The sequence below is a fragment of the Talpa occidentalis genome, unplaced genomic scaffold (assembly GCF_014898055.3).
Source record: "Talpa occidentalis isolate TD23 unplaced genomic scaffold, MPIMG_talOcc4v2.1 talOcc4.10, whole genome shotgun sequence".
Lineage (NCBI taxonomy): Eukaryota > Metazoa > Chordata > Mammalia > Eulipotyphla > Talpidae > Talpa > Talpa occidentalis.
Genome location: NW_023600993.1, coordinates 76,127,566 through 76,141,565, shown reverse-complemented (window position 1 = coordinate 76,141,565; position 14,000 = coordinate 76,127,566). Strand labels below are relative to the sequence as shown.

The 14,000-nt window shown below is 38.8% G+C and overlaps 1 protein-coding gene across 1 annotated transcript in view; it reads left to right on the top strand.

The window, feature by feature from the left end:
• Positions 1-13,758, top strand: part of SPTLC3 (serine palmitoyltransferase long chain base subunit 3) — a 131,159-nt gene extending 117,401 nt beyond the window's left edge. Inside the window, exons 10-12 of the mRNA XM_037494608.2 lie at positions 3,516-3,651; positions 7,479-7,608; positions 11,115-13,758. Coding sequence (XP_037350505.1) covers positions 3,516-3,651; positions 7,479-7,608; positions 11,115-11,228 — 380 coding nt within the window. The 3' untranslated portion in view covers positions 11,229-13,758. The remainder of the gene's footprint in view (positions 1-3,515; positions 3,652-7,478; positions 7,609-11,114) is intronic.
• The last annotated feature ends 242 nt before the right edge of the window (positions 13,759-14,000 follow it).

Sequence of the window (14,000 nt, the reverse complement as noted above, 5' to 3'; positions counted from 1 at the left end):
TCCTCAGAGCATTCCTCACAGTTACAATTTTACATCTATTCATGTGATTATCTGATTAAAGTCTGCTCCCCATACACACACTCTATAATCCCTTCCCTATTTCTATTTCTTCTCTTCTTTTTGTCACGGGTTAACCTTCATTGCTCACATCTCTTCTTGATGGGCAACCAAAGCATCTACTGACCAATGGCTTCCACTGTCTCATAGATTCTAAAAATAAGATTTTATCTTTAAGTTCCTCAATTTCTAGTCTTACTAGCAATTTTTGGTTCTTTAAATTTTTCACATTCACCTTCAACTAATGAAAAGGTCTCATTGGTTTACTTCATATGTATGACCTCTTTGGAAGAGTTTCCACAGTAGATTACATGGCTCCCTGGTCAAAACCAAAATGGGCTTACCTTTTGTCAAGTGTGTTCACCATCCACTGACTGTGATCAGCCTGGTGTCATTGAGATAGCAGCTCTCCTGAGAATGTATTATAAGCTGGATGTTTTCTCCATCACAACCAGTTTGCTGAGACCTGGCAGGGTTGGGGAGAAATCTTCCTTTAGAAATTAGGGTTGGGTGAAAGGTAGCAACGGAAAACGAGCAGGGACAGTTGAGGCACTCAACATCCTCCTTGTTGGTGGGTATCGTACTCATCTAGCTCTCTATTCCATGGCAGTTACTGTGACACATGTAAGGTTTTGCAAAAATCAAGTTGATTTGGTTTGGATCAAAGAAAATTCTCAAAGGAAGATCTGAAGTATTTTGGGAATGGTAGGATCAGGTGAAAAATATTAGATTTTGAATAAAGCATGACCTTTGGAGACCTCTTTACTTCTGGTTCACTATTCTCAGATGTAGCTGTTCATGTCCCCACACCTACAGTGAATGGAGTTCACCAGTCTTCATCTGTGGCAGGCCCCCAACTCCAGTACTTGATGCTCTACCAAATCCCCTAACACGAGACTGTCAAAAGTTTGCTCAATTCTTCAACTTTCAACTGTCTCTACTAGAAAATCTTGATATAATTACTACCCTAGTAGACATAAGATTTATTGAGCTTGAGAAGAAGACATGGTGCCTTCCATTGTCTGAGAATGTATTATAAGTTGGTCTATTGCTGCTACTGAGCAGAGCACTGTAAAGTAGGGATTAACAGCACAGTGTCTAGGGCCTCCCTTGGTGGCGCAGTGGTTGAGCGCTGGGCTGCGAGCTGCCAACAGCCTCTGCAGCGCCGGTTCGATCCCCGGCCCCGGCCACCGGAGAGGGTCCCACATGGCACGCAGACCTCTCCTGCCACCTGCTGCTCCCCTCAGCAGTGTATTTCATCAGTCTGCTTGTTGTGTTCTCCGCTCTGGCTCTGGTGAATTCTCTCACCCTCCCGCGCTTCTGACTGTACCCAGTGCTTGTATATATAAATAAATAAATCTAAAAGAAAAAAAAAAAAAGCACAGTGTCTAGAACTCAATTACATGGGTTCAAATTCTGGCTTTGCTATGTACCAATTATATGAACTTGAATACTTGACTCCTCCTTGTGTACAACATGATTTTACAGCATCATCTCAACACAGTTGTGAGTACTAAATAAATTATTAAATGACAAGTATAATAGTGTTGGCACTATATATGTGTGAGCTACAGTGACATTATTATTGTCTTTTAAGGGTTGCCTCATCCAATTAGTAGTCACTAGTATATTACTCAGGGCACATTTGGTTGTATGTTTTCGATATTCAGCTCAGAGTAACTTAAGTAAGAAAAATGAATATACTGGTTCACACAACAAAAGTAGTTCAAAGGATGGACTTACTTATGTTTCAAATGATGCCATCAGGACTCTAGCTGCCTTATACCTTGTTTTCTTTGGAGTCAACATTATTTTCAAGCAGGTTTCCTTTATATTGGGGCAAAGAGTAGCTTAAGAATGACCATTCTTATACTTCTTCCTAGTAGATTTGAAAGACTCTAATAGGCCAGCTTATATTCCATCATGAACTAGTAATTAAGAGTGGAGTATTCCAACTGGCCAGGCCTGAGTTCCATGCTACCTTATAACAAAGAGGAAAGATAGGGCCAACTCTGCCTAGAGGAATGGCAATGATGCTGGTCAGGAGACACACACTGGCCTGCCCTTTGTCAAGGCACAAAGAGGAACTCTGGGGTGATTTCTCCAAGACAGAATCAGAGGACTATGATTGGCATGTTTACAGAAATGTTTATCCATCTGGAGAGTGACAAACACCAAGGAATAATATTCAAAATATTGAATAACTAGGCAAAACAATAGTTCTGATTAGTTTGAATAGCCAGGTGGCCAGTCAGAAGAAAGATCAATTGTAGCAGCACATTCCTGAGAGCAGCAACCGTGTATCAAATGCAAACATTGGACTGATTTCTAAGATACTTCAATATCAAATACCATTGAGTTGTCCTTACTGAGCAAACACTCTAGTTTTGACTCGTTTATTCACCTGATCAGAGGCGGGACTGGAGTTGACAGGTGTCTCCAGAACTCCTTCTGCTCTTTAATTCCTTTTGTGATTTCATGTGTGTGCCCATCCCACAGGGCCACACACATAAGATAGAAGATAAGGTTTTGAGCTGAAGCACCAATAATCTTGATAAGGACACAGGCACCTTGCTTGACCTTCTTGGGACCAACATTATTTTTTTCTGGCTGAAGAAAGCAAAGGTTCTCATCTTTCTTTTCCTTTATTATCCTACCACCATCAACTGCCTCACAAAACAATTCTGGTCTCAGGATTTGTCTCTTAAAATTCAAGTTGAATGAAGTGTTCTTTGATTAGAGAATCTGATGAATTGCAACTTAATGGGCTAACTCAGTTTGGCATAAAATCCTGTAGCAACAAATAGTGTGTGGGATATAGGGGGGGTGTTTGTGTCTGGGTGTGTGTGTACCTTCTTGTTACACTTCCTTCTGCGTTAACATTTTAAAAGCATTTCGCACAGAATCCATGCATAATGGATTAAACACCTTCCCCACTCTGCAGCAGTGCCTGCCTTCAGACGCTAAGTAGCTGGCAGCACTAACCCCTGAAGCCAGCCTTCCAGGTTCAGGGTAGTTCCTGGGCATCACTGCTCACACTCGCTCACCAGGAATTGTTTTCAGCTATCTATGCAGGCCAGCAGAAAGACTTAGAAATGCTAGCCAATTGGGCATCCTTGGTGGCACAAGTGGTTAAGCACAGCACTGTGAAGCTATCTGCAACCTCTGCAGCATGAGTTTGATCCCCCACCGGGCAGGGGGCTACCCACATGGCACAGCAGACCTCTCCTATGTAGCGCACTGCTCCCCTCAACAGTGGATCCACCTGTTCTGCTCCCCATTCTGTCTCTGGTAATACTTTTACTCTCCCACACCTCTGGCCTACACCCCAGATCTTGTATGCATAAATAAATAAATCTTCTTTTAAAAAAGAAAAATAAATGCTTGCCAAGTATATATGAACTTTGTTTCCCTCTTCCTGGTGAGAAATAATGGATTTCTTAACTGTCTCCTTTCAGGGTTGCAGAGAGTACGGCAACTTGCAAAAAACACAAGATACTTCAGACAAAAACTGAATGAAATGGGATTCATTATCTATGGCAATGAGGAATCTCCTGTTGTGCCTCTGCTTCTTTACATGCCTGCTAAAGTAGCGTGAGTATCCAAAGGACTCTCAGCAGTAATGCCTAAGCCCCAAGGTGATTTGCTAAACATGGTGCTTTTGCACTAAGAGGCTCTTTCAGCATAAGCACAGGGTGGGGCACTGAATTCAAATTTCACTTGTTCAGCTTCTCAGTAGCCACCTACCAAGCCAATAGCTTCTATTTATGGGAAGGAAACCAGAGGCTAAGGGCCCACCATCTTCAAGCTCTGAGAATTTAGGAGAGTTATTTACTCAGATTTAGTATCGATAATATATATAAGGTACTTAATACAGTGTTTTGTGTACTGTAAGCACGTAATCATCAGTATATATTATTACTACTAATATTAGTACTGCTACAATGATTATTGTCATTATTATTCAACTGAGTACAATTGAGTCATCTTGATTGCATTGCTTTCCAAAATAATTACTGCAAATTTTGGTTACATTAATAAAAAATATTTACAGGAAAATAATAGGTAAAAATCCTGCTGTGTTCTTCATTAATAATGTTATGTTGGACATTGATTGATATGTCAATCTATCTAGTGCCTTTCAATTTGAGATTTTTTAAAGAAGGAGCCAATATTGCTGAAAGATCATATACTAGGTAAGGCTTTCAGATGCCAGTGATCACCCTAGTTTACAATTGAGGACACTGAACCCAACAAAGCTGAGTTACACTCTAAAAGTCACAATGATTGTTAGTGTAACCTAGAATTCAAAGCCTGTTTTATTTGCCTCCTTAATGAAGTCCTTTTCAATGACAGCACAGCCTGTAGTCCTTGCAAAGATGTATATTGCATCACAGCAATATGGAGCATAAGTTTTAACTATCTTTAATGTTATCTTTGGTGAATAAAAGGTATCAATTACTACAATGCACAAAAATCTAATTGCATTGCTTAAGGAAATTTTTAGAACAATTTAGTTACAAAAGTAATATTTATTGTTGGCAAAAGTTGCTGGTCAGATCTTGCCCTGCTCCCTAGACCTGTTTCTTCCTTTTGAAATAGGGAGTTAATTGTTAAAACCAGTATATGAGCACTTATTTCATTTGCTCATTTAAAAACCCTTCCTTTTATTAAATATATTCCCTAGCCCATTATTCCATTTGAGCAAAGTCCTACTGCAAGTCTACCACTCAGTAGTCTTCTATGGAGTTCAGCATAATGTGATGTCACCCTTTAAATAATCAAGAATGGAAAATAAATAAATAATCAAGAATGTATTATATTTCTTATCTGGTACATTTTGCACATAGAAGATGGTATTACACAGATGCAGTGATGCTACATGAAACACAGTGCTAACATGTTATTTTATTAACCATTAATTATTATCATTAATAATAATGATATTGCACTATCTTAATAGTATCATAATTGTTACATTATATTCTTATATTTAATAATAATGATGTTATATTAATATTATAATTATTATGTAATATTCTTATATTTAACAATAGTGATATTGTTATCATCATCATTATTTCTATGACTTAGTTTCTTTCTGCCTACACTGACCTAATTTGCTATGAGACTCATTGAATATCATGTTCAAGACAATCATATATATTAAATTCAGGAGCCTAGGTTTAGTGGTGAAAGTCTTAAATTCGAAAGCATTTCAGGAAGACCTCAGTTTAGCCTAATGAATCAACAATCATAGATTTTGCTTACATTCTTTGACAAAACTCGCTTCCTCTGGTACAAAGAGAAGCATGCAGACAGTGAAAACGGTCTTTGGGGAGTCCTGAAAACTGGCCTGAGATCATGGGTCAGGTGGTTTGTGCTCTAGCAATAAAAGCACTTGTTTCTCAGACAATTATGAGCTCTCATCCTGTGTAGTTCCGTGGGCAGCCTTCCATACGGTGATCAAGACAGGGAAAGAACAGCCTCTGTTTTCAAGCTTTCTCAGTTAAAAAGCTTCCTCTCCTTGTCAAGTTCCCAGTCCAAATCAAAGAGCAAATCTCGCCTTGCCCAAGCCAGGGGTCCGGAGAGCCTTTGCATTCCGTAGGTTTTGCTTTCTCTATCACTGCATTTGAAGCAATATGTTCTGCATGAGGCTACCAAAAGGGAGACAGCATCGAAATTCTACATCTGAAACTTATATTATGTTATAAACCAATGTTACCTCAATAAAAATGTATTAAAAAAAAAAAAGGCAGACAGCTAAACGAAGAGAGGAATGAATGAACAAGCAGGCTTACTCTCCATGTCTGGTTCAAGAATTCTTCCTGAGTTATGACTGGAAGGTTTCTGTGGTGCTGTTAGCTTCCAGCCTAAAATAATACACCAGCAACCACTTAATGCTAAGAGCAGATCTGAGGCATTTACCTCACTTGTGAGCAGAGCCACTCAGTAATTAAGGTTTCCCTGCAAGGAACAACAGAGCACAAAGGGCGGCGGGTGGGGGGTGGGGGTAGGTAAGACTCACTTGGGGGTACATGCTCTTTTGTCTGACACTATTGACAGGAGAAATGTACAGACTTTAAAAGTTTGATATTCTAGAATTGTTGCTGAGATGAGCTCTGGGGGAAAAAAGAGACTAGACATGATTAAGGGGAAGGAATTGTTGCTTTAAAAGGTTTTGCCCATCATCAAAGCACTTTGTGCTTACATGGCTGATATCCTGGCCAGCCACTCTGTGTGTGCATATTTCTCTCCCCATCTCCCTCCTGCCCTGGCCTCCCTTTAACCCAGCCAGTGGATTGAAAATCCACTGTGTTCACTCACACATAAAAAATTGAGGAGAGTCTTGCTATTCTTATCTCTAGTTTGATGGAATATAAAATATTTGACTTTGGAGTAGGATATGATTTGGGGTTCAGCTCCTACAGACCCTCTGATTCTGGTCCTAAAATTATAGTCAAAAATTGGAAGCTTGAAAATTGAAATTTCTTGAAATTTCCACACATTATCATGATGTTGTTTTTAAAACACATATTTGCTTTTAACATATATTCTTTCTTTGTGTAATTCCATTGTGTTAGCTGTTGGGTTTTTATTCCCAGGAAACCTGTGGACAAAGAATTTTACATCAATGTAGACTTGTTAAACCAGGGTAAATAAGCACTTGCTGCTCAAATTTAGCATTAGTCATTGTGTAATGAGTGTGCCAGCCCCCATAATAGGTGCCATCCACCTGCACCCCTATGTTTATAGCAGCACTATTTACTAAGCTATGGAAGCAACCCAAATGCCCAAAAATAGATGACTGGATCAAGAAGATGTGGTACATATACACAATGGAATATTACTCAGCAATCAAAAAAGATAAACACATGCAGTTTGCAGTAACATGGATGGAGCTAGAAGGGATCATGCTCAGCAAAATAAGTCAGAAAGAAAAAGAAAAATACCGGATGGTCTCACTCATAGCAGGAATTTAGAAAACCTAAATAAGGGACCAGAAAAAAGACTAATCAATACAAAGTAAAAATCAAAATCAACAAGCAACTATAAACCAGAGACACACTGGGGGCGGGGGGGAGGAAGGGGCAGGGAAAGGAAGGACTAGAGTCAAAATAAGGGGGGGTGCAATTGTATGGGGACTATAACCAAAACGAAAATGCATATATTGTGCAAAGATGAAAAAAGATGTAAGAATTATATAAAATAAAATATTTAAATAAAAAAATAGGTGCCATCAAGTGATAAGTGATTGACTCCCCCATTTCCCTGACAGTTAATTACTTGACAGAAGTTTAATAACTTTAATCATCTTTACTTATAATTACAAGGAAGTAAATTATCCATATTACTTTTTTGTAGCATAATTTACTCATCTCTTAGTTAACCTTTTTTTTTTTTTTTAACTTTTCCTGTAGGGCTTTTGCAAGGCATCTACTAGATAGAAAAATTGGGGTGGTGGTTGTTGGATTTCCAGCCACTCCTCTCGCAGAAGCTCGGGCACGGTTTTGTGTTTCAGCAGCACATACCAGGGAGATGTTGGACACGGTGAGTATAACACAGACCCGCACAATCTCGGTTACTGGGACCTCAGATTCTGAGCAAGTTTAATTATTGAGCTAGTTAGTTTGGCCTTCCCTGGGTTATTCTTCAGTAGTTGGGGAAAATTACACTAATAAAACCCACTGTTAAAAAAAAAATGTAAACTACAACACAGCTGTGAAAAAACAGTGGCTTTGGGGACAGAGTGGATGGAACTCAATGTGATTATGTTAAATGAAATGTCAGAGAGTGAAAGATATCAGAGGGTTTTACTCATCTGTCAAATATAAATAACAAAAAAAAATACATGGGCAAATGCAGCAGGAATAAATCTTGGACTTAGTGAAAGAATTTAATGGTTACCAGAAGGAACAGGTGGAAGGGAAGAGGGGTGGGGGAGGGAGGAAGAGGGGGGTACTGGCACAGGTGGCTTGGTGGAGGGTGAGTAGAACATGTGCACATATTGAGGAGCAAAACTGTAACCCCAGAATTAAATTGAAAAAAGTACAAGTGTATGCCAACATTACCCATCAATGTGATCAACTGTAGTTAGAAAAGAAAATCAATTTAGTGAATATTTGAGTTAAGTCAGCATTTGGTTTTGTAGACAAGATTGAATGAGTAGCTAAATCGTATGCTATTTACTTGTTCTTCAATGCAAAAGGCAACCTCACACACTATATTAGCATTAACTACCTACATCCTGACATTTTTTCATAGTCACCAAATCCATCATAATAAAATATGACCCAACTAAGCTACATGTTGAAAAACCAATAATAAAGACAGATCTATCATATCAACCAGACCTACATGAGGTGTAAATGATTTTAAAACATTTCAAAAAATATTTCATTGTCCCTTAATTTCAGTCTTTACGTGAGTGAGTAATAATGTCAGTCATCTCAGCCAGTTGGGGATTAATGGTACTCCCTCACAAGATCAGTGCTGTTCAGCAAACCTTACTAAGTAACTACTCTGAACAAAACCCTGTGGCAAAAAGTCTAAGAGGAGGTAATAATAAATAAGCAATTTATGATAATACCAGGGAGAATAAATTCATATTGGAAAAAAAGTATAGACAAGTGTACAAGTATAAAGGTGGAAATGAGTTATTATATATGAATTCATTTATTATATGTCAATAAGCTATTATACACAAAGGTGGAAATTCATTATATATTTCTCTGTGTGTGTGTACCTCTTCCTAGCTGGGAGACCTGGACTAGTTATTCGATGTTCTGAAGCCCCTATTTTCTCATTTTAAAAGTGTGATATAATGACATCTATTTCATCAGACCATGGTAGAGATTTTTTTAAATGAGGTCTATCAGCATTTGACATGGTGCCTCTTACATAGAGCTACTCAATATTAGTTGTTATTATTAATAATGTATATAAAACACTTTATATAGTGCTTGGTGTACTGTACACACATTAGCAGTAATCACTATTATTGTTCCTACTTTTATACAGCAGACAAAGTATAAAATGACACCTTGAACAAGTAGGACATTAAGGTGGCAACTGAACATTACCACTCACAGAAAATAAACATTAGACAAGTCCAATCAATGACTGTGTTTAGGGTGAAATGCAGACCACGCAAACGCAAACACTACAAACACAAAACAGCTTAAAAATTCCCTCTTCAAGGCCTCCCTGGTGATGCAAGGGGTTAAGATGCAGCACTATGAAGCTATCAGTAGCCAATGGAACATAAGTTCCATCCCAGCCAGGGAGGTGACCTACATGGCACAGCAGACCTCTCCTGTCTCACCCACTGCTCCCCTCAGGAGTGCACTTGAGTCAATCTTCCTGTTCTGCTCCCCCACTCTGTCTCACACATACCCCCCACACCTCTGGCCTGTACCCCAGTTCTTGTATGCATAAATAAATAAATCTTTAAAAAACAGTTCCCTCTTCTAACATGAGTGGGATGGCTGCTCTTTCACCAATTACAGTTTTAGCCCTAAAACTTCCTGCCACTCAGGAGGAGCCAATCTATTGGCCAATTCCACCTAGAGCCAATCACTATACTTCTCTGCTTCTTGAAAGCATACAACCCAGACCTGGTCCCTGCTTCCTAAGAATCATCTTGGGTACAAATTCTGAACTCCCTGTTGCTAATATGTGCATGGTTTTTCAGTGGTGTATTCCCCTAGGCTGCAGCAACCTGAATGGATCTAACTTTGAGTACAGGGGTGTCCTGGGTAGTCCTTGATCACTGGGCTTCAACATCATGCATTACATGACAGACACAACATAGAAGTTAAGAAGGTTGAGATTTAAATGAATAAAAATCCTGTGATTCCTCCCATATCCTCCATGAGTTGTCTCACATGTCCCACAAGTGTGCAGGTACTTCACTTTGAAATCCTCTGAGCTACTCCATCCCCGAGCCTCATCAAAAAGCAAGAGAAACTATCCCAGGTCAATGTCTTTTAAAATATGTATTACTAAAAATAATAACAGTACAGAACACAACAAAGCAAAAACAGACAATTATAAATCAGAGACATCCTGCAGGGGAGGAGGGGGGAGAGGGATCAGAGGGAGGTAGGTGCACAGGGGACTGAGGTAATGGTGCATGGGTGCATTGGGGAAGGCAATTCTATGGGGACTACACTTAAGGGGGTTGGGGGAAAGCAAATATTCTTTAAAAATGAACAATGATGTAATTTTTTTAATTAATTTAAAAAAATAAATAAAATATGTATTATTGTGCTCTCTTTGGCTACATATCTAAGATTGGAACCATACAGAAGTCATTAACATGGCACCCATGCAAGGATGCATGTGAATTCCTAGCATTTCATATTTTTATTTTGAAATAAAACAAGACATTTTCAAAATGCCAAACATATATATGGATGTGTATGTGTGTGTATATATATATATATATATATATATATATGATGGTTTGCTTTTTCTTAGTAATTAATTTGTTATAATTTTTAATAGAAAGAAATTTAATCACCCATAATACTCACACCCCAAAATAAAATAATTTTAATGTAGAGATGAACCATTAAAGAAAAGAATTAGCACTTAACATTTCTCGAGAGCTGACTTACAAACCACACCATAATGATTTTTTATCTTTCTCCTTTTCTTCAAAATCAAAGAAGCTGGTGGGCCCTCCCTGGTGGCCTAGGGATTAAGTCTCAGTACTGTTACTGCTATGGCCTGAGTTTGACCCCCAGCCAGAGAGCTAACCCACATAAGGCATATGGTGCAGCAGACCCCTCCTGTCTCACCCACTGCTCCCTTTAGCAGTGTATTTCAGTAAATATACCTATTCTGCTTCCCACTCTGCCTTTGGTGAATCCTCTCACCCCACCCCTCACTTCTTGCCTATACCCCATTTTTTTTACACACACAAAAGATTAAAAAAATCAAAGAATCTGGTAAAACAAGACTGTGACTTCTGTGAGAGGCTTGACATTAGCCTGGGTACCAGAGTCACTTAGGGATTTAAAGATAACTGATGTCAAGTAATCTCTTTGCAGGTCTTGGAAGCCCTGGATGAGATGGGTGAACTCCTGCAACTGAAATATTCCCGGCACAGGAAGTCAGCACGACCTGAACTCTATGATGAGACAAACTTTGAACTCGATGATTAAGTCTCCTGGTCCTGAAAGGAACCTAAAAACGGGGCCAGAAAGACCTCCATCCTTGCTTCAGAAGGAATATAAATGGATTTCTCCCCCTTTCTAAGGACAATTTTGGTTTCTGAACCAGCTTAATTGAACTGAGGGAGACATTATTGTGTTTTTAATATCACCGACTTGGGATTGGAAGGACATAAATATGGCTCTAGATTTTAAGATTCTCCTCTCCCATGTATCCTGCAAGAAAAACACACACAGACACACACACACTTTTTTGAATATTTTTAATGACAATGAGCCTGTGTTTTAACTGCTACTGTGCAGTCTCTTTGGTCCAGACCCTTTCAGTCGTTCCAACCAAGTGAGAGGGTTTTGATTTCTAATTCATTGTTTACTTATTTTATCTGCAGATGTGAGCAAGGGTGGTGGGAAGTAGCTGATCTTGTTCTAGCTATGAAAGCACCAGCTAGAACTCATCTTTATCATGGCAGGTTGCAGGCTGCAGGGTGAAAAAAATGTTGCTTCTACCATTTGCCACATTTGGACTTTTTCCAAGGACAAGTGTCAAAGGCAGAATTAATGTTTCCAGGGAAAGAGCAGAACTAGCCAGCAGTGACTAGAGACGTCTTTGAAGGAAACTTAATTTTTTTTTTTGCAGGTCTCCTACAGTTTTACAACTATGCTATTGAAGTTTGGAAAATTTAAGACTTTTGTTTCATAAGGAAGGGGACAGAAAGCAAGCACAAGCCAATTTTAGGTCTAGAATAAAACTGTTAAATTATAACTTAAACATTTCTGGTGCCACGCAGAATGAATGTTTAACATGCATAGCCTTTATTCCTTATGGAATGAGTTGTCGTTTTCCTATTTAATTTTGAGTTACTGGTGATATTCAATTTCCTTTAGAGTTGACTCCCAAGACTACACTTGAGGAATGGATTGATTCAAAAGTGACATTTAAAAGTAAATTTTATTTAACTTTTTCAAAACTGACACCTCCATTTAAGCCTATATGGCACATGCACTCCAATTTGGTGCAAAGTGGGTTTGCACACTACTGGGCAGCTAACAGTAATTTATTGAGTTCTGTCTATCAGTCAGCAAAAGTAGTCTTTTGCTAATTGGATCTAGTTGGAACGGAAAAAGCCAGTGGAAAACCTTATCTTTTACAAGTTCCCAGATGGTGCCCAGATTCAGAAATTCTAAGGAGCAGTGGTGACCTTTTAGCAAAGCTTCTGTAATAGTTTGAATGAATTATAGAACATTCCACTCCATCAAATGACACTATAAACAAATCACTTCAAGAGACGTTTGACTTGGTGTGACACAGATGGACCCTAGCTTTCATGCTGTGCACTGAGATCGAAGCTCAACCTACAGCACCAGTGTAGGGTGGATCAACATGCCCGGATGTTTAAAGTTTATTAAAGAATAAAGGTGGATCAATGTGGAAAGCCTTCTAATGGGGAAATGATAACCCCCAGGAGGTCTATCAATTTAAAAGTCAAACACAATGATACAGTTCCTCGCGAACAATGATAAGGAGTACTATTAGTGGAAAAAGAATGGAGTGGGTCATGAAAATGCCATTGCCACATCCAGTGACTGATTTAGATAACTAAACCCCAATTCTCAATGAACTGGTATGGCATTATTTGTGCAAAGAAAATAGATGTATCAATGTACAAAGAAAAAGGAAGGTCTTTCCTCTTGTAAGTGTGCATGTAAGCGAGATTGTTCCTACTCATTTGCCCAAAATGCATGAATATTTTCAGTCCTACAAAAGAAACGGGGCAGGTGGGCAGCAGAATGTCTGGGGATTCCCTAAGATAGAGCAAGCAATAAATTTTCCCCTTCTATGATGTCTATGATCTTCATACATCTACACCCATCCATTGAGTTTTAAACCTTTTTAGGGGTGTCTGTGAGCTTGGAATGTCTACCATTATTATTTTTGGGGATAAGCTTTCAATTTAATTCATGATAGAAAACTAATTACTTATCTACCCTGCCTGGGAGGCAGGAGGGAGGTTACTCCCTCTTCATCAAGATCCCAGAGTCCTGGAAAAATTTATTACATTCTTGAGTAGAAGATAAAAGACCTATCTCTGTCAGTGTATGTTAAATATACACTGGTGAGGACAACTTCAATCCAAATGGAATGTTCCCTGAGCACATTAGGAAAGACCCAAGTCCCTTTGGACTGGAATATCAGAGTGTATGTCATACAAAATGAGGCTGTTCAAGAGGGTGATTGTGAATATTAAGAATTTGTAATAGTAATAAGAAAAATTTTGCTGCTGGAACCAAAAATGTAGCTTTGTTTTGGTTCTGTTGGGAAAGAGAATTTTCTAAAACAATTATTGTTATATACTGCCAATGCCCCCATTTACATATTTACATGCACACACACACACACACACACACCTCTTTTACAGAGCTAGCAAGAGTATAAAGGTAGAGAGATGAGAATCTTGTTGGTTAATAGGTAGATGAAAATTTTTCTAAAAATGACCTTCAAGGAGACAGAAGACAAAGGATCCAGGGCTGATATTTGTTTTTTTTTTTTTTTAAATAATAAATTTTATTTTTATATTCCCCATACAATTGCAGCCCCCCCCATTCTGACCCCAATCCCTCCCCTCCCGCCCCCGCCCCCCTAAAAATGTCTCTGGTTCATAGTTATTTGTAAGGATACATTTGTGTAACAGGGAAATGGTAAATATATCCCTTATCTTAACATTCAGTTGTGGCCACATAGCTTTGGCCAGAATGTTTGGCCAC